The sequence below is a fragment of the Sphaerodactylus townsendi genome, linkage group LG11 (assembly GCF_021028975.2).
Source record: "Sphaerodactylus townsendi isolate TG3544 linkage group LG11, MPM_Stown_v2.3, whole genome shotgun sequence".
NCBI classification, from domain to species: Eukaryota; Metazoa; Chordata; class Lepidosauria; order Squamata; family Sphaerodactylidae; genus Sphaerodactylus; species Sphaerodactylus townsendi.
In genome coordinates this window covers 39,879,784-39,901,216 of record NC_059435.1, presented here as the reverse complement: position 1 = coordinate 39,901,216, position 21,433 = coordinate 39,879,784, and the positions used below count along the sequence as shown (strand labels likewise).

The 21,433-nt window shown below is 42.8% G+C and overlaps 1 protein-coding gene across 2 annotated transcripts in view; it reads left to right on the top strand.

Moving 5' to 3' along the window:
- Positions 1–5,620: 5,620 nt before the first annotated feature.
- TAX1BP1 (Tax1 binding protein 1) overlaps positions 5,621–21,433 on the top strand; it is a 40,028-nt gene continuing 24,215 nt past the window's right edge. For both annotated transcript variants that reach the window (XM_048510880.1, XM_048510879.1), the window contains exons 1-5: positions 5,621–5,737; positions 9,263–9,446; positions 15,978–16,080; positions 19,133–19,320; positions 19,655–19,813. In XM_048510880.1, the coding sequence (XP_048366837.1) occupies positions 9,270–9,446; positions 15,978–16,080; positions 19,133–19,320; positions 19,655–19,813 (627 nt within the window). In that variant the 5' untranslated portion in view covers positions 5,621–5,737; positions 9,263–9,269. The remainder of the gene's footprint in view (positions 5,738–9,262; positions 9,447–15,977; positions 16,081–19,132; positions 19,321–19,654; positions 19,814–21,433) is intronic.

Below are 21,433 nucleotides of genomic sequence, written 5' to 3'. Positions count from 1 at the left end.
CTCTTTGCAGACTTTCTTTTTTAACAGATGGCATTTGCGGAACCTGTAAACTAAAAGTGTTGGAGCAGGGGGCATGCACATAACACACTTCATAACTTGGGTCTAGAATCAAAAGTAACACTATCACACTTAAATTGTACATTTTCCTTCCCCCCCCCCCCCACACACATGAGGCGTCTTAGGATCAGAGACCCTAACCCCGTGGTGCTACCAGTGGTGGCGAACCTATGGCACTCCAGATGTTCATGAACTACAATTCCCATCAGCCCCTGTCAGTGCGACCAATTGGCCATGCTGGCAGGGGCTGATGGGAATTGTAGTCCATAACATCTGGAGTGCCAAAGGTTCGCCACCACTGTCGGGCCTAACCTAAATAGTTCTGGGGTGAAGAGCACTGTGTTGAGAAATCCTCACATTAACTGTGATATACAAGAGTTTCTCTGGTAGGCCCAGTAGCCCTTAGGACTGTTTCAGGCTGGGGAAAGGATGCAGGGGCCTGTTCTTCAAAGACATCTGATCCTAATCAGGCAATTGCACACCCAAGAACTGAGGAAAACCCACAAATCATTTATGACTGTGTTACACATATTACATTGTGGGAACACAAACCTAAGCTGGGTACTGTGTTATGTTTGTTGAAAATGCAGATAGAGAAGAACAATTGAGCTAATAACACATGAAAGGAAGGAATGTATGTTCTGAAAGTGATCCCAACATAAGGACAATGGTCAGAAATGGCAACTCTTTCAGAATGGTGGTAGTGGAAAGTATTGTTGTCAAGTTGCAACCATTTTTTGGGCAACCCCATACAGTTTAAAGCAAGTGACATTCAGAGGTGATTTGATATTGTCTGCGTAGCAACCATAGATGTCTTTGGTGGTCTTCCATCCAAATACTAACCGGTGCTGACCTATATAGCTTCTGAGATCTGATGAGTTTGGGCATTCAGATGAGGGCTCTCAGAGAACAGCTTCTAGCCAATATGACTTCAACACAACTTCCTTGCATGGGAAGACTGGAGCTTAGAGACAGGGAAGAGGTAGATTGCTGGAGAGTCTGTTTTAAGAGGCAGAAACTCTCAGCTGCGAAGAAATGCACTAGATATATAAAGGGTAGTACTTGGGTTGTTGAAGAACTGGTTACACAGACCCATGAACACTGCTTTCTCTGAAGACTGTGTTATATCTCACTTGGCCAGCATTAAATTGTGAAAACTGTCAGTGGTTCCCCACGCACAGCAATTGGCTAGAGCTGTGACTTTTGCCATTTATCTCTCAGGTGAATGCCTCATGGGATTTTTGGAGGTATAGATTGCTTTGTGTGTGAGAAGGTGTGCCATAGGTTTTTTAAAAATGTGTGCACTATAAATAAGAAATGAAACACTCGCTCAGACGTGGCTCTCCAACGTACACACATTCATTACGCTCCAGAGAGGCAAACTCATAGTGAGTTCAAGCACTTAACTCACTATTTACATTTATTAAAAACCATTACGTTGCTTTAACAATACAGTCACCCAACTGTGAAATAACTGCCACTGAGATGTGGTCACTGACAGAGAATGCACTTTCTTATGCCCATTGTACAGTGCAAGGCTGCCAAGTTTCACACCTTAGAAGAAGGTTCTTTTTTCCCTCTCTTCACTCCCTCATACACACACAATTAATGTGTCTGCTCTCACCTGTAGTCTTAGGGGAAAGTAACCTGTTTCCTCAGTCTCACTCTTTACTGATTTAAATACCCTGGCAACCTTTGAATAGTTCTAGTTCGTCAATTCCAATTAAGGGTTGGCAAAGAAATCCAAAATACACACAGGGCTTCTGATAGAGAAGGCAATTCGAAGTAATAAGTTATTTCTAATATATTCCAAAGGGTTGGCTTAGAGATACCTAAGCACCAGGATTAGTTTTAGCACTGAAGAGTAAAACATCATCAAATGAAGTATAGCAAGATTGTAATGCATAATGGAGAACTAGTGCAGAGTCCTGCAATTTTCTGGCACATACAGTTTAAAATAAGAAGTTATTTACAATGTACCTAGCACAGTATGAGAAAATGCTCCTGTTTGGTATTGACTGAAATAAATTCCGAGGCTGTTTCCGCACGGGCGGAATACAGCGTCCCAGGGATGCTAAAAACAGCGTCCCTGGGGAGGGGTTCACACGGCCTCGCAACCCTCTAGTGGCGCGAAGCCGTTGTTTCCGAAAAACAGTTGTTTCCGTTGTTCTCGGAAACAGCGGCTTCCAAATGGCAGCGGCTGGAAGGCGCCATTCCACTTCCCCGAACGCCTTTATCGGTCCCTCCTGACCTTCTTCCGCTGTTGCTCCAGGCCATTAGGGGACATGCCCCTTGCCCTGGGCGACTCTGGTGAGCTGTTACGCGCAGAGCAGGAGGCACGCCCCCAGCTCACTGGGCAACGCCGAAGGTCGGAGGGACTTATATGTTCAATGGGCTTTATGGCGCAGCCTTCGCACAAGAGTTTATGCTCGTCATTCCTCGCCCCTACCGGATCTGTTTGTGCGAACAGTCCCGAGGGGTGTGTGTCAGCGTCATATACGCCGACGCACCCCCCGAGCGTGGCCGTGCGGAAACGACGATGCTGTTTCACAGAAACTTCAGGTTTTTCTGAAGGATTAGTGAAGTAGGATCTGTTTAACTAAGCTTATCTGTTTTAGCATGTCTTGGTACCATCGCAGAGGATCAACCATATTTTTAAAATTTTCAGCATATAAAGTTTTGTCTTTAGCAATACATAATTCTATGTATTTTTCACAGGACACAGATATAGCCAATTGTACTGTCTAATATAGCTAGCTATAGTGAAATGAAAGATGGTTAGAAGCACATTGTTTGGACACAACTAAGTTTTCCACTGGTGAAAAAGGAGGGCTCTTCTTTGACCACCAAAAAGGCTGTGCTGGGGATCATGAAAACAGCACAGACAAATTCAGTACATGATGGGGGCTGGAATCAACATAGTTACATGATGGAATCAACATGTTTAAAAACACTGAAAAATTAATTGCAACCCTGTGTGAACTTTTTTCTGAATTCTTAAAAATAAATTGCAGAAATAATGTTTTGCTGAGTTTGTAAACAGTTTTCAAAACAGAACTGGGAATGGGTGAAATAATTTTGTCTGTAATAATTTATGCACACAGAGGTTACAGTGGAATGCTCTGTGATCCAACAATAGTATTAAAGATCACATAATTTGGATCCACAGTGAGATACATCACCCTATCAGGCATCAAGGGCAGATTGACTGGCAAAATGGATTCTGGCCCACCCAACCCCCAATGGAGGGGAGAAGGGAGGTGAAAGAGCAGACTGGCCACCTCATGCAGGGTGAGCACCCCTGGCTTGTGGTGGTGGCAGCTCATACTTATCAAGGGCCACTGGCTCCTACCCACCTGACATGTTGCAAGGGCCACCCTCTCATAGGACCTACCCACATCATGTTGGGGTTACCCCGACCCCGAGCAAGGAAAGTCTCACATAGGGCAGTCCTGAGTGAAATACTCCTTGCTCAGTGTCAGGGAGGCTCTGATGTAAGGTGGCCTTCCAGGACTTTTCCAGTGGTGTGAATGAGCAATCTGCCCCACTAGGCAGCTTTTCAAAGTATAGAAGCCTACAAATAATTTCCTGGGCACTCAGGTTAGAGATCTTGAATTGTGGTTTATCTTTGATGCCAGTGTAACAAGTAACTGGAACAAAGGGCCTCCTTTGCTGTAGGGTTTTCTGCCAGTGCTACGCTTGGAAAACTGTGCTGTTAGCAGCAAAGATCTGAAGGATCCAATCCAACTGTGTTATGAAAGGGTTGCCACAGCTGAACTATGACAACATTTATTAACTTTTATTTATATTTGTATATCTGGAATTAAAACAGGAACTGTATCTCACCCAAGAGTACAATGGCTTCCATCACAATCAGAATTGCCAGCTTCTTGTTCAGAAGCATCATTCAGAAGTGATGAGTCTTAACCCACTGCTGATGCAGCCAGTTCTCCTACTCATCTCTAGGCCTTTTCATTGCTGAGATGTAAGGAGAAAGGCATAATTATGCAGCAAAAGGGACCACAGACCTACCCTTTAAAAAATAAATAAATTGAATCTGGGGAGTCAGAATAATTATGACATAATTTTTAATTGTCAATTTTTAAAAACCTGGGGAAACCCCTGATTGCTGGGGTGGGTTGGCTGCAGCTAAGGTACGGGCAGGCAAACTATGGGAAAAACTGCCATGAGGAAATCCTGTTGCTTCTTTGCTGCATTCCCAGCAAAAACAGGGAAAGCACACAATAGGGAAAGCACACAAGTCTGTCCCAAGGACAAACTTCATTGCCCCCAGTATAGAGCTGAAAGAGAAGGCTTTCATTTTTGTTTTACCATTTTAGTAGAATCTTTGTAATTGCAAATTGTTTTCCAAATATGATCTGTGTGTAACTTGTTATCATGAGTATTTCTGTGATTGACTAAACTGATGGATATTGTGACAAAAGTGAATTTTGTGCACGTATTGTGTATACACAGATTTCACAATGTGTGATGTGGTAAATATCTCACAGGCATTTCTCCAGCATGCTTTACAGCTGCAAAAGGATTTGAACCTGGGTCTCCCCCATATCTTTGTCCAGGGTTTAATCCACACACCCTTGGAACTCACATATCACTATAGTTGATAGTTAATAGTTGAGAATTACAGTCCTTTAAATGTCTATGCCTGTAATCCCAGGAGATCTCCAGCTACCATCTGGAGATAGAAAACTCTGCATGAGAAAGGAAATTATTAGTTGCAACTCTCTACATGTACCCAATGTTCTAATGTAGTAATTTCAAATGAGACACAGTACACTCATAACCAGTAATTTGTGAAGAAGCTAAAATTCCAGATTAAGGCAACAGGATTTACTTCCTGTTACACTTGCTGAAGACGAAAGTACAAAGGTCCCAGCCAAGCCACTTCCCAGAAATTGTTTGGGGTGTGATTTTAAACTACATTACATACATGATGTGAGGCTAATATTGAAATAGGAAAAGAAGATGGAGGGAAGTCTTATAGCCCAATGCTAGGATTTTTATCCCATTCTTCCTCGAGACGCTTGAAAGAACATACATTGCTCCAGCCCCACCTTTTTTACTAGAACATCCTGATGAAATAAATCAAGCTAATGTCAACAACGTAAGACACACATTCAGACACGCACACTGCACTTTGATATCCAAGGGGGACCAAAAACACAACCCCCATTTAATTTTAACAACAGCCCTGTGAGGTGGGCTAGGTAGAGACAGGGTGGTTAAACCAAGGTCACCCAGCGAGCTTTCATTGCAGAGCTTTCATTGAACCCCTCTTCCTCATTTTAATTCTTACCACCAATGCTTCACCAGGTAAGCGAGCACCCAAAGATTATGATACTGTGTACTTATGAATCCTATTAAAAGGTTTACTTCTTTACTTTTAAAGCAAAGGACAAGCAATGCATCTGGAAAGCAGCAACTTCTCCTTTAATGCAATGTACCGACGATGGTAGAAGAGGAGGCAAAGAAAGATGAGCAACGACTGGAGACCCGAACGTCACTGGGCTCGAGCGTCACTCGTCCGTCGCGCGCACACCCCATCGGTCGTCACTTGCGAGGAAAAAGCCTCTGGGCCCGGAAGTGACGGAAGGGGGCGTGGCTTGGGAACTAATGGCGACTGCGGGCTGACGGTGTTGACGTCTCCAGCGCGTCCCTGGTAAGAGGCCTGCTCGCCTTGCGGGTCGCAGCGGCTGCCCTAAAAGAGCGCGTGCCCCCCCCCCCGTTATTTCCTGGCCTTTGTCGCCTTCGTGATGGTGGCCCTCTTTCCACGGGTGGGGCTCACAGGTCCCTACCGCCACCCTGCCCAGGGAGAGGCTGTGAGGGAGCCCGTGTGGAGGTGATCCAGGGGCGGGTTTGAGCGTGCACGAGTGGAGGTCGTGGAGGGCGTGCGTCTCAGCTGTTTGTTGCCCGCTGAGGTTATGGAAGGGTGTGAAAGAGAAGCTCGAAAGATGGACCGGGTTGAAATTTCCTTTCTGTTTGCTGTGTGAAGCTGTTACGCAGATTGCGAGGGAGTTAGGAAAAAAAGAAGAGTTTGGATTTATATCCCACCTTTCTCTCCTGTAAGGAGATTCAAGGTGGCTTACAAGCTCCTTTCCCTTCCTCTCCCCACAACAGACACCTTGTGAGGTACGTGGGGCTCAGAGTTCTACGAGAACTGTGACTAGCCCAAGGTCACCCAGCAGGAATGTAGGAGTGCAGAAACACATCTGGTTCGCCAGATAAGCTTCTGCCACTCAGGTGGAGGAGTGGGGAATCAAACCCGGTTTTCCATAGTAGAATCTACCTGCTCTTAACCACTACATCACGCTGGATCGTTGGATTGGCAAACAAGACTAGACTGAAGGGGGTGCCCATTGGGTCAAGGAATTGAAGTCAGATGCTACAGATGCAAAGCAGAGGTGTTACAGGGCCCTCTGGGAGGGAACAGGGGAAAGTCATTCGAGATAAATTGAACGTCCTACAAAAAAGCACCCTACCCATTAGTGAGGAGAATTTAATTTTTTGCTACTTCTGGAACAATTTAGGAAATATTCCTAAGGGGCTAATAGGGCCATCCTAAGCTGGTAGTTTCAGGTGAGTAGCCACATTGGTCTGCATTAGAAGAATTTGATTGGAGTCCAGAAGGACCTAGAGACCACCAAAATTTCCAAAGTAAAAACTGTCATGAATGTTCCGCCAAGGGAGCTTTGATTACGGAAAGCTGATACTGTGGAAATATTGTTGGTCATTTAGGATATCAATTTAACTATGCTAAGCAGAGTTCTGTCCTTCTAAGCTGATTGGCAGTAATGTAAAGTGGATAATTTGGTAGAGGATTCCCCCATAGTTTAAGCAGAAGCCAAGCGCGAAGGCTAGAACAGGAAGTGAAAGAAAAATAAAGGAGTGCAATTCACGCCTCCTTGGTAACGCTGTTCTCAAGGGTATAGTTCAGCCTTTCCCTTCAAATCCACTCATTGTGAACTGGGTAAAGATGGGACCTTCTCTGTTCCAAACAGCTTTCACTTCAGCCAGTCCTAGCAGGCAGCTGCTTGCAGAGTCTAAAAGGGTTTTTTGCTTATCAAACACAACAGTTGCATTTATTTATTTTTGCTGACATGCAGGAATACTGTGGAGTCTGACCAAATGACCTTGGAGTCTGTTTAGTGTGTATAGGTTGTGATTTTATTTTTTTTTCTTCCTTAAACAACAAATGAAAGATCACAATACATTTTGTAAAAATAAAATCAAGTTATCTTCAGTTCTTATTTGTGCTCATGTAAATTAAAAGAAAGGTGAGAGCTTCATACTGGTACAGTTTTGAATAATATAAACTGTTCTAATGCTAGTGTCACGCAGGGTAGTCCTGTGCTGGTAAATGTGAATGTAAATTAGCCTAAGCTATATTAACATGTCAGAGTCTCTTCTGTCTTCCTGCACCTTGAATCAGTTTGTCTTTCATTTAGTACAGGGGTCTGTAACCTACGGCTCTCCAGATGTTCCAATTGGCCATGCTGGTAGGGGCTGATGGGAATTGTAGTCCATGATCATTTGGAGAGCTGCAGGTTGCAGACCTCTGATTTAGTACTTCTGAGGGAGACAAAAATGCAGAGAAAAGCATACAAATGCAGCCTGCACTCTTTAAAATACATCATAATATGTAATATATGTAAATAAACACTGACTCGTGTACAACACCTGAGGTTTTATAATACAACAAGCGGGGAAGTGCGGGTACAGCGTCTGTTGCATACAGTGCCAAAAAGAGTTTGTTTTACACATGATTAAATAAAGAGCTAGGGATGCCTTATACCAGGGGTAGGGAACCTGCGGCTTGAGAGCCGCATGTGGCTCTTCTGCCCTTGCACTGCGGCTCCACGAGCTGAGCCGCCAGCTTCATCCTTGCCCGCCCTGCAGGCAGCAGGGCGGGCGCACCAATTGCCCGTGGCCGCCTGGGCCGCACCACGACCTTCCCCTCTCGCCTGCCCCGTTGCAGTGGGGTGGGCACTTTACCGGCGGCCGGTGAGGCCGAGCCGCCGGCTTCATTCTTGCCCGCCCTGCAGGCAGCAAGGCGGGCGCACCAATTGTCCGCGGCCGGCTGGGCCACGGGCTTCCCCTCTCGCCCGCCCCGTTGGAGTGGGGCAGGTGCTTTCCCGGCGGCCGGCAAGGCTGAGCCGCTGGCCCCATCCTTGCCCTCTCTGCAGGCAGCAGGGTGGGTGCATCCATGCGCTTTTCAGAATGAGTGGAGTAAAAGGTAAAAAAACCCAATATATACAGTGTTATCTTTATTTTAAATGTCAAAAATTATTTGCGGCTCCAAGTGTTTTCTTTTCCTGTGGAAAACGGGTCCAAATGGCTCTTTGAGTGTTAAAGGTTCCCTACCCCTGCCTTATACCCACCGCAAGAATGGAGGCATAGTAAAATTAAACAGGAGTCCAGTAGTACAACAGCTTTCCTTCTGTAAGGGTCTGTTACTCCAGTCATCAACAAGACTCAGGAAGATTTCCAGAGCTTTATTGGCCGATATTGGGGGTTTCGCTCCCTGACCCTGGTATATACTTTACAGTTTAGTTCAACCCCTGGTGTCCCCCCGCCCTCGCATTCCCATAGTATCAGCATGTGAAAGGACAGCGAGAATAACAGCATTGTTTGGTACAGACACTTTACTCCTCCAAGAATGCAGATAAGAAGAAATGGTTAAGCTTTATGGAACTAGGTACTGCAAGCAAAAGAGGGAGGTCTCTGTAGCCTTGAGCAATGACAGTGATCAGGCCATCTGCAGCTGGGCAGTAGACGTGCGAACTGCCGGCCTGGAATGGCGCAGGCCTGACACCTTCACATGAGCTTACTGTTGCATGTTCAGTGTAGACTTGTTGAGCTTTGTTTCCCTCATTTTTACTTTATGTTTCCTGGATTTGCTGTATTTTTAAAATGGTAGCTTTGGAAACTTGTTAGAGAGGTATTTTGTGTATCTGTTTTGAGGAAAGCAACATGTTGTTAGCTTTCAGTGTTGTTAGCTTCTTATGCAGACAATACCAGTGTATCAGGTGCCTTCATCCATTTCATGCAAACCCTTCTTATAGGACAATACTAGTCGCAGTTAGATGAACAGTGAAAACTGAAATGAGGGGAACTCCACTGATAAGCTGTCTTCCTTTTCTAGTTATTAGTGTTCATGCTAAAAAAATGTAATATTATATTACAGATAAAAAATGTCATCCTTTCAAGAAGTTCCCTCATCAAGCAATGCACTGCAGACTTCAAATTTTGCACATGTTATCTTTCAAAATGTAGCAAAAAGTTATCTTCCTAATGTGCACCTTGAATGCCATTACACTCTGACTCCATATATACGTCCGCATCAAAAAGACTGGGTTGGTATTTTCAAGGTAAGCAAGTTTGTAGCAGATTCTATTGTATGTCCTTTTCTTTGCACGGCTGATTTTATATTCAGAGTGTAAGGTGCTCCTCTGTGAGGTGGTATGAAGAGAGTGGAAACATTCTGCTACTTTCTGAACAAAAGGTGTTATGTGTCCAGTTTACTATCTGATTATACCCATTTTGAGACAGTAGATTACACACTAAGGTCTTATGTCACATTCTAAAGCAGTCTGCCAAACCTCCCCCCACCCCATGTTCAAGATGTTTTGATTATTAGCAGTCTGCAAGGAACAAAGTTCATCTGCCCCTCCTTCAAAAATTGCAAGAGCCTGCTGCATTGAAGGCCCTTCCACCTCAGCATCCTGTTTCCCATGGAGCCACCCAGATGCCCCAGGAGGCCTGCAAGAAAGATATGGAAGCCAAAGTATTCCCACACAACCCCTGCTACCTCTGTTCTATTTAGCAATCCTAGCTAATTGCTGTTAGACCAATTAGATCCCCTTTTAAAACCATCTAAACTAGTGGCTACTTCTAATATTCTTTATCAAAGCATGAAAACTTCTAAATCCAACATTCTTCTTTCTGTTGATAAACACCCCAAGGTCTCAAGGCAACCAAACCGGAGAACATTCCTGGCCCCACTCAGCTCCTGAATTATGAACGCTAGGGTGCTAGAATGAAAGTGGCTTTTGTGGTTGTAGAAGGACTGGAATCAGAGTGATTGTACTGGACATGATATTACAGTGTATCAGATTTTCATTTTGAAAGTGTAGCAACCATTATTTCTAGAAAGAAGTAAATTTATAAATCAGATCAAATAATAGAAGATGGTCACTATATGAAATTTGCTTTCTCATAATGTAATTAGGTCACTTGTCTTTCATAAGACACACTTTAATGAGGCTTTTCCCATTATATTGAGTATGTCCTATTTTCCAAAGCATTCATTTTATATTGCTTTAACCGTGCGATTCTGAAAGACTAATGGCTATCTTCCTTGGATGTCAAGCGAGTTGTAGTCCTTGGGTGATGTTCTCCATTTCAAGATCACCATCTTTCCAAACAGCATATCCAAATGTGAGTGTAGTACTGGAAGCATTTTGTTGTAGGATGTCATAAATGTCAGGAGGGGATTATTTATATTTCTTTTGAGCATATTTACCAGATATTGTTAAATACCTCAGAATGATCCAGTTTAAGCTTATCTTTGTGCTAATTTATTTGTGTTAAAAAATATGTCCTCTGTTCCCATCAGCCCCCCCCCCTCCTCTCCCCCGGTCCAGTTTAAATCCCTGTCTGCTATTCTATTGTTTTGTGGATTTTTTGGAAGATTTGTTGATCATATTTTCTGCAGTTTTACTGTTTTTTCATAATCTGCTGCTTCTTTCATAATGGTCTGCGCTGTGATAGTCTCGTGGGTATGTTCTCATTTTAATCCATTAGTTCCTTGATCCTCTGGGCATATAGCCATGTGCTAGTGTTTTGTTTTGTCTTAAGAGAGATCTAAAATTAGCTATTTAAGAGAAGCTGGTTTATAATATAAAGAAATTTTGTACTCAGGCATAACTTTTTCTAAAACTTTGGGGTAAAGAATCTGCAGCTCTTCCTTCATTGGGCCAGCTTACCTCCCCTCCCCCCAGTCATCTTTGCTCAAGATGTAAGGAGCATAGATTCCAATTTCCTTAGTGGCACTTTTACATAACCTCTTCAGTATGGTATGCTTTGTTCTGTGAGACTGTCTGTAAAATCCCTGAACTTGTGATAGGGTGCAATAAGGGCAATTTCAGTATTACAAAGAAAGCTGGTTGTTTGCCAGTTTTGCTCCAAAATCCATGAGATATGCATGAAGGTTGCACAAGAATTGCCAGTTTCAGTAGGGTTAGTACTGAAAGGGATGAATAACAAAGTAATAGAGTGAGTACATACCACTCTAGCAGCCCAATCCACAACCTGTGGTTACTGGGGACAGTACTGCTGCCGTGCTGTGCCACCTCCAGAGGGCTTTTTAATGGCATGGGTACACAGAAAAAGCAACCTCCCCCCTTTCCTCTGCTGCTGGAAAGCCCTCCATAGGTTAAACGTCCATCTTCCCTGCCGGCAGCCAAAGCCCAGTGGAAACCAACTAATGTCAGCTACACCCTCAGGAATGCCCCTAGAATGGCCCCAGCTGTGTTGGCCTCCACATTAGACCAATGCAGCTGTAGAAGTGGTGGCCAGAAGTGGGTCAGGTGTCATGGAGCTCAGATTGCCCTTTCAGCCTGTTTGCCCTCCCACTTACACCAGCCAGAAGGTGCTGCTTTATTTTTAGTAGCAGCTATGTAGCTTACCAGTGAACTTCAGACCAATCCAGCCCATAGGAGCCAGTGTGGTGCAGCAGTTAGCGTTGGACGAGGCTCTGGAGATGTGGGTTCAAAATCCTGTTCTGCCACAAAGCTTGTTCAGTGACCCTGGCGTACTCCTTTCAACCTAACTCATATGATGGTTAGGCCGGGTAACATGGGGGAACCTATGAAGCTGAACCCATTGGAGAAAGGATGTGATAAAAATGTAATAAGTCCATCAGGGGTAATAAAATAAAATAATATGCTGTAAGTGTCTATCAAAGAGGGTTTTTTCCCAGATTATAAATATAATTCTGAGGTGCCTGTCTCCTAGGGTTGGGAACAAACTATGTTGAACCTAATTTTAAATGCCAAATAAAGGTGGTGGTTGTATTTATTTAACAAACTACGTATGACATTGGATTTCCCAAGTGTGTTTTTTGCCTTTAAAAGTAGTTATGATGGGGACCTGATATAGATTGGGGCTGAGGCTCTGGGGAAAAGATAATTCAACACACACACACCCCCGCCGCCGCCATTTTCTTGATCATAACATCTCTCCCATGCTTCAAGTGCTTTAGATCCTGATGGGGGAAAAAGAAAGGAGTGCACTCTGAGTGCCCAGTTAGTCATGATTGGTTCAGCCTGCCATCCCCAAATGTCAGGGAGGATGACTGCTGCCTCCTACCCCTGCCAAAAAGAGCCAGGTGCCTGTGCCTTTGGTAGTGTTTGGCTAAAACCAGTACTGGTGTATCTTTTAGACCTGATATTGATGGGAGTTAGTGTTAAAATGGGAAGAGAGGTGAAAATAGGGAGCTTTCAAATGGCGTCACTTGATGTAATCTGTGGCTACAGGAGACAGTTGCTGTGTGGCGCTTGTGTAAGTAATTTCCTTCCTCTACTTCTGGTGTCTGATGCTATCAGCACATGAAGAAGATAAGCACAGAAATGACTTGCAAGTTACCACCTAGTCAGGTGCTCCAGTATCAGTGGGTGCTCTAGCCTCCTCCTTGATACAGTGAAAATTAATCTCATGGGTAGATTTTATCATGAGGAATCACTGCAGCCCGCTATTCCCCTTTGCTAGCAGATATGCTTATATAAACATGTAACACAGGGACTCTAAAGCAACAGTGTGGAGATGCCTTTTAGCAAACTAGTATGTTCAAAAGTGAGCATGGTGGAAAAGTGACTTTCAAAGGAAAGACTTATTTACAAGCAGCTAAGTTAAACACTGAGTCACAAACAGAATTGATTTGTACTGGTACAGGTGCACAGACTTGTTAGTTTCTGATTACAGCTATTTTTTTAAAAAAAAATTGCAATGGGGAAAAGTTAGATGGACATAAGAAGCTGCTTTTCTTTGAGGCTATTGGTCCAACTTTGTATGCTGCTGACAGCAGCTTCCTAGGGGCAGAGAACAGTCTTTCCCAAAGCCTGCCATCTGATGTCTGGTTTCAGTGTAATGCTGGTATGATAGAAGAATGTATCCCTAATATTGCATGTGCCATCATCTCATTTAAATTGGGCTAAATGTACACATTGACACATCTGAAATTTGTAGACAGAGTAGGTAGTGTCCATGGTTGCACAATTGTTTGAGATGGTGCAAACTAACTTAGACCAGTTCTGCTGGCTTGTTGTTATCCCGTTGAAGTGATTTAGCCATATGGATTCATGCCACATAACATCAAGGCTAGACAGTTGGAATGCTGTCAGGTCTACGACCTCATTCAACACTGGACTCTGGATTTTGCAATTCAGAAATCTTTATTGAAATGAAAAGGTGTACCTGGCTTTGCAAAGCCAGTTCCGACCCCTTGCATACCTCACCCCTGCTTTATTCCCCCCAATGCCCACACTCCCTCCTTCCCCATTCCTATGGAAAACAGAAGCAGGAAAGTGAAAGTCCACCCCCAAAGGTGTTGCAGAGATAGGAGGACATCTGCCTGCCCCCCCTTTCCAGGAAAGCGCGAGAGATGCTTCTAATTAACTATAGTGGCCATCATGAGCGAAGGAGAGGGGAAAGAACCATGAACGAAAAGGGAGTCTGTTTAGGAGAAAGAGAAAGAGCAAGCATTAAGCAAGCACAGATACCCTGACAAATGCACTCTCATGGGTTTGCTCTCAAAGGCCCCTTGAATACTCCAGCTGTTTCAGAATGCTGCTGCTTGATTACTGTTGGGAATCAGGCCAAGTGGCCATACGATAAGTTATCTGCAGTGACTCCATTGGCTACTGTTTAATTGTTGAATTCTATTTAAGTTCTTAGCTATCACATATAAAATCTTCCATGGCTTAGCACCCACACACCTAAAGGAAGACTTCTCCCAGCATGCCCCGCTGTGACAACTGCTGCACTCTCCTAAGGAAAGTCTACTGAGGATCCTATCTTAAAACTGGGTAGGATTAGCAGCTGCCCATACCTGAGCATTCTGTGTTTTGGCTTCCACATTGTGGAATAGCCTGCCTGAGAATGTCGGAAAGTTTCCCACGCTTGTACCATTCCACACAATGTGTGAAAGGAGGTTGTTCAGACAGGCAATTTTACAATGAGAACAGGACTGGAATTGCTGAGGACCATTCTTTAATAAAGGTATAAGAGCTGTAGTTCATGAACTGTTTATTGTATGTAGTTCTCGTTTTTACTGCATTTTCTTCTAATTTCTGTTTACTTGTTTTTGCTTTTCTTATTATACTGTGCATAATGGATTGCTAAATTTTGCAATTTGCCTTAGAGTAAAGTGTAGTATAAACAGGATGGATAAAAATGAATTTTTAAAAAATTAAAAATCAGATTTTTAAAAATTTTAATTCAGTTTTTGATTTAAATCAGATTTTTAAAAATTAAATGTTTTTTGGGGAAAAATCTATCTAAAATATAGTTTTCTAGTTAAGATTCATAATAATCCAAAGGTTACTTATCATGAAATAAGGATTCATTTTTAATTATGTAGCTTGAGGCTGTATTTTCATGCAGTGTTTAATTTTGTTTTGTTAAATGAATTCCAGTAATTCACAATGTCCTGCCCTTCCAGAGGTTTCTGTAAGATTTGGACAGTTTTCCCTTCTAGAAGATATTATCACAGATGCTTGGTTTTGAAGTTTTCAAATTTGTGTCTATGGAGATAACTTGCCTCTTCAGAATAAAATGTTATAAAATATGTAGAGAACAAGACCTTAATCCCACGGTTCCTTTACAAACCTGCATACACAGAAGCAACCCCATACCTCGTAAAGTGCTAAGTTTCAAAATGTTCAATGAAAGGAAAGATTGTTTAGAGGGAAATAGTTCTGCAGAAGAACCTAAGTGTAAGGAGGGAGGAACAAGCAGTAAAAATTAAAGAGAAACCTTTTGAGCAGAACACTCCACACATCTTGGGATTTTTGCGTGTGTATAGCCTGAGTTTATCATATTATTCTCCCTGGAGATGAAAATCAGTAATTTTTTGCTATAACTGTAAAACTATTTTGAAAAGTTATTATTCTAAAAATGCAATCTTCATCTGATTGTAAATATTAAGATTATACCAGCAACAGTGAGTCTTTATGCAGAAAACCATGATTTAAATCTGGCCTTACTCTCCACTTGACTATGAATGTAGTAAATTTAAAAAAATTCAAATGGAACTTTCTGCCTGAGAACCTTGTGTACTTCCACTTTTGTGGCCCCTCCCCATAGTATACTGGGCAAGGAAGTAAATTCTGTGAGGATTGTATCTGGTGGTTTTTGGGGTAAGAGGAAATGCAGGCATTAAAAATGTCAGATGCGACTTGACAGAGTGCAATAGTTAGTCATCTTATTATTCTCTTTGGTACAAACAAAAACTTGGTGAACGATCCGCCATTAGAACTACAGATGCTTGTTCCTTTACAATCCTTTACAAACTTGCGGGGAATGCTTTTTAGAAAAATATTCTACTAGGAAATTAAGCTCCCTTCGTATAATTTCATTACGAGTATTGAAGTCTGGAGATACATGCTTTTATTTTGGTGCAGTATGACTTGAGGCCAGACAGTTTCAGCCTAATGTATGTGCTGGTATATTGCCAGCAATAAATTGGAAAACAAATATATGTTTTAGGCACTTAAATTTATTTTCATAATTATGTACAGCAGTAGTTAACTGGGCTTGAATCCTTGTACGCTCTTATAGTTTACTATTTCCAAAAAGTTGTGCTTAGTTCTGTTTTAAAAGTTTGCTGTTTTTAACATTAGGTTGGCTGGAGTACTGCACGTGACTATTATACGTTTGTTTGGTCACCTATGCCTGAAAATTATGCGGAAGGATCAACAGTTAATTGTGTGCTGTCTTTTCAAGGTAACTAGGTTGCTTATTTAGTTCTGGTTTTAGCGGCTTGTTTTAATACTTCAAAAACTATGTAGCTCTGTTATAAACTATTCAGATACATACAATGTGAGAGTCTTGGACTGTGCTGAACTGCTGCAGGGAAGGGTAACTGTAGAAAAGTGGCTTGGTGTGACTGAGCAGGGAACTGGCATGGAAAAGCTGGACCTTACAGCTGGAGCCTCCTCCTGGTTTCCAGATGTGGAGGGAAGGAGATTGTATTTATCTAGGTGTCCGTCTGTCCCCTGCTGCCCCCACATCAAGATACTCTCTGTTTATCCCTTCTGGCCCTCTCCGTGTGTCAGCTCTGAGACAAGGGCATCTCCAGCCATCTCCTTAGCAGGAAGTTGAAAGTGTTTACATAGGCCCTCACAGCCTTTATATGTTTCCCCACCAGAGATTTCTTCCACTTCCCTTCAGCTCTGATCCTGCCCCCTCATCTCCTCCTGGTCAGTCAGCTCCTTGGCTTGGTGTTAGGTCTTGGATCTTAAGCCAATAAACAGGCTCTTTAGTGTTGATCAGTAGCGTTTATTGTTGAGGCATCAAAACACCAGAGCTTGGCAAAGCCAGTTCTGACAAACCTGGCCTTTGCCATCTCCTTTATCCCATTGCAAGTCCCCCCTCTTGCTTCCCAAAAAATTGTGAAAAACAGTCCCTGGAGCTCAGGCACCCCACGGTTGCCAGCAGATAGTAAGAGAAAGCCACCTGGCTTCTTGCTCCCACGAGATAACAGATGCAACTCCATTTCTCATGGGACCAGGATGTCAGGGAAAGCCTCGTTTTCTACAAAGCTTGTGAAGCCATAAAGTAAAGATCAAGGAAAGAATGCCCCAGATGGCAGTTCTGGTTACCTATATCTTTTAGCAGCATTGATCTATAGCTTTAAGCAGTTACATTGAGTTAGGAATGCATCTCAATCACATCTGTACAATCCCCCTGACACTTTGACTCCACCCCTTCGCTGGGTTGGACCCCCATTATGCCTTGCCTGAGCATTCATATTAGAAGTATAATTGACATAGCTGCACCTTCCAACCAAACCTCCAGCAATCTGCTGAGCCAGGCTGTGTTTCTGCTGCTCTGTGATGGCTTGTTGGACCCTGCAGGTGACCTGCTGTGGGGCCCTCACCATTGTAAGTTGGGGCATTTACTGAGATGGGGTGGGATGCCATGACAGCTTCCAGGCTGTCATGTTTCTCCTCAGTTATAAATGTTGTTTTTTATTCCAGTTTATGATCACACAACAGCTTTGGTTAAATACTCTAAATAGCTTAGATCAGCTTGTTGAGAGGTTCTAATGTGCTGTGTGCACAGCTGGTATTCTCACATTAATTTATCTATTACTATTATTTATTGCACTTAATATACCGCTGCAGCCTCGAAGGGCTCTGGGCGGTGTACAACAAAGTAAAAACAATCAGCAATAAATAAAATCTAGACAGTCATGTTTGTGTGGACTGAGCTTTCAGGCATGACTGTCTTTACAACAACTTGCTGATTCTCCTCTTTATAGCTGTTCTTTCTGGAGATTGCCAGAGGGTAGTGTTTTTTTTTCCAGGCTGTATTTAATTTTGCTGTAAGGAAAAGACTGGTCAACACATTCTCTTTGCGTGTCAAACAGTTTCCAAGTGCAAAGGGAAGCCTGGTTCAGGGAGACTTGCTTATTGATGCATGTGACTGTTGATGACCTGAAGGTTGAGAAGATGCTTTGTGAGCCACCATTGAGATGCACAGGCACCAGGCCCGCCAGCCGAGTCGTCCCTGCTCACTGAGGTGCACGCACATCAAGTCCAGAGGCCCAGGCCAGCCTAGATGTGTGTGTGTGTGTGTGGGGGGGGGGGCGATTCCCCCCCCCATAATGAACTCTGTGCGCGTGCCCACAGAGAGGGCTCTGAGTGTCACCTCTGGCACCCGTGCCATAGGTTCGCCACCACTGACCTACTGCCTGGTCCTTGTGAGTGAAGCTGCCAAGGATTGAATCTAGGACCTTTTGTATGCCAACAGAAGCTCTGCTACAAGTCATGGCTTCCTCTGTATTATCAGATAAGCCAGGGTACTCAATGTATTTCTGGAAGATCTAAAGAAAAGGAAGGGGAAGGAGACTGTTTCTGTGATCTAGCTCTGGAACAGGGTCCGTAACAGTCAAGGATAGGAAATAATGTTCTTTAGGTGTCTTCTGTGACTTGATTTTCAAAGCAGAATGTATGAAGGCAGGAAGTGATTTGGAAGTCATGGGGATATGCTTCTTGTCCACTTGCCTGGCCTCAGGTTAGGCCTGTTGCTAATGCTAGATGTCCTGTGACACAAGAAGAACTATAGGATTTATTTATTTATTTACTAGGCCGTTCTTTCCCTTCCAGGCTCAGGGCAGCTTCTCACAGAGCAATTTACAATAATCCAGCAATCAGTTACCACCCCCCCCCCCAAAAAAAAACACAACCATGGCGCCCTAAATATAACTCAAATTAAGGATGGACTTCAGAATACAAACCAGAACCTCAACAATAACCAAGACAAAGGGGAAAAGGGAGAAGGGTTAGGATGCCAGCCGTTGCTGCCTTTAAGGCTTGGCAGAATAGCTCTGTCTTACAGGCCCTGCAGGACTATTATAAATCCCCCAGGGCCTGGCTCTCATGTAACAGAGTTTTAAATCTAGTCTAAAGTTATAGGTCTTCAGAATATTTTGATCGATATTTTCCACTCTGTTTTGCTTTGCGACAACTGTATAATAACATATCTGGCTGAGGTTTCTTTTAAATGAACAGGTTTAAAATGTAAAACAGTAAAATGCTATTTATTGCAGTAAGTCTTTTTGCAATATGAATTAAACTAACAGCTTATTCTTTCCATTGAGTCTTGCTTGTTGGAAGATACTGGACAATAAAATGCTGTGATTCATTTGCATCATGTTTATTTTGCTTTGTTCAAATACATTTCAGTTGTGGCTACTTTCACAGTAAAGTTTGCTTGGTGTGAAGAATAAGCGTGCATTCTTTCAATACTGATTTATTTATTTATTGCCCAGGATACTACCTTCCTAATGATGATGGGGAATTTTACCAGTTCTGTTATGTGACGCATAAGGGTGAGATCCGTGGAGCAAGCACCCCTTTTCAATTTCGAACCTCTTCTCCTGTCGAAGAATTGTTGACTATGGAAGATGAAGGGAATTCTGATATGCTGGTGGTGACTACAAAAGCTGGACTACTTGAGGTTGGATTTGGCAAACTAATACACCAGAATGCAATTTTTAATTCTGCAACATGCCACATTTTTCTCTTGTCAGAAGCTCACCTTCATACTCTATACCCAGAGTATTGCATTTGATTGCTACATTTGCTATTAATCCATACTTGGACAATATTTATGTCTAGAATTTTAGAATGAAAAGAAATATAAAAAATGAAAGGACATATGTTTCATCTGCTTTGCTTTTTTACTTTTGTGCATTTGGTACAGCAAATGAGAAATAATGAAAACCAGTTTGTAGTTTTGTTACAGTATTGAGTGAAAAATGACCAGGTAATTCTGGCTTTTTTATTTCCAGTTCAAAATTGAAAAAACTATGAAAGAAAAAGAAGAACTTTTAAAGATAACTACTTCTCTTGAAAAGGAAACTTTGCAACTCAGAGAAGTAGTTGAAAGACTGGAGGAAGAACTTACTCGTGAAAAGGAAAGATGTGACCAATATGAAGCCCAGCAAAAGGTTAGTCTGTAGTTGTTCAAGGCTCTTCAAGTATTAAGGTGTTGGAAGCCTAGTGCAAACATTTCTTAAAACTTTGGGAACATAGAATAAAGCACAGTACCATTTTTCATGAGCAAATTAGCGTTCAGTATGCCTTGTGACAGCAAAACATAAATATCTGTGTTACATAGATGCATTTGTTTTGTCCTGGCTAGTTGTTTATTTAAACAAGTCCACAGCCTGTCTTCTAAAAGAAATAATTACTAGGGTGCTAGTTAGTCAGAATATACTTTTGTTTTTGTATTGTAGCATTTTCTAGCTTACTTGACTTAGGTGCATTGTCCACCCAACCTGTTGGAGCTTACTGTGCAATTGGGAGGGTGGAGGCGGGGTGTGTGGGCTGAAGCTGCATTGGAAGCGTTGGAACACTTCATAGAGTGTCACAGACACTGGGGCTGAAGGACTTATCCACTGGTCAGCTGCCACAGCATCCAAACCCAAAAGCCGTGCCCTACAGCTGCTGGCCATTATTTCAAATGCCTGCTTTGGTGTTCCTGGAGGAAGAACTGATTTTAATTGGTTCCCAGTGCACCTTTGGCCTGAGAATGCCCCCTCCCACCAGCATACTCATGCATGGCATTTGTTGTTTGGGAAAATGGGCTACCTGGGAAGAGGTGAATGTTTTCTTCCTCTTCTCTGGCGCCCGTGCCTCTGATTCTTCCTTTGGAGGCTGAACCATGGCTTTGTCCACAGCTGCCGCTTTACTCCTCCCCCCTGGGATTTGACTGTCTAGGGTCTTACCTGCTGGCACACACAGTTGGAGAATTTGTATACACAACCTCTTGCCTTGCAAATCTGTGTGTGTATGTGCCATCAGTTTGACTTATGGCAACCCTATGAAGTAATGATCTCCAAAATGTTCTGTCATTAACAGCCTTGTCTTTTCATAAAGTGACCAAAGGATGATAGCATAAGTTTAGTCATTTTAACTTCTACGGAAGTTCAGATTTGACTTGGTCTAGAACCAACTTATTTGTCTTTTTGACTGTCCGTGTTATCTGTAAAGCCCCAACACCACATTTCAAATGAATCAACTTTCTGTCGGCTTTCTTCAATATCTAGTTTTCATACTTATACTTTTTTTTTGCCATTAAATCACAACTGACTTATGGCAGCCTTGTAGGGTTTTCAAAGTAAGAGATGTTGGGAGGTTGCTATTGCTTGCCATATATCAGATAGTTAATGTTCCTTCCACTAATTTTCACACCACCTTAATTTAACTAATCCAGCTTTCCTTGTATGTTCTGCTTAAGAATTGAAGAGAGAGAGAGAGAGAGAGAACATGCACCCTTTTCTAAACCATTCTGTTTCTCCACATTCTGTCCTAACTGACTTTTTGTTCAGAGTACAGGCTGCAAATCAAAACAATATGGTGTTGTGGCACATCCATTTCTTTTAAAACCAACTATCCAATCTCCATAAGAAGCAAAAGCAGACTTGCTCCTTCTAGTAGATAATACAGACGATGCTGTCTGTAGATCCCTTTTATGGCTCTTGCTTATCTTTCTGCGCTTATTTGGTAGCAGTATCTTACTGTACTAGCTTGTTCTATGATTCTTTGCAGTGATGGCTATACTTACC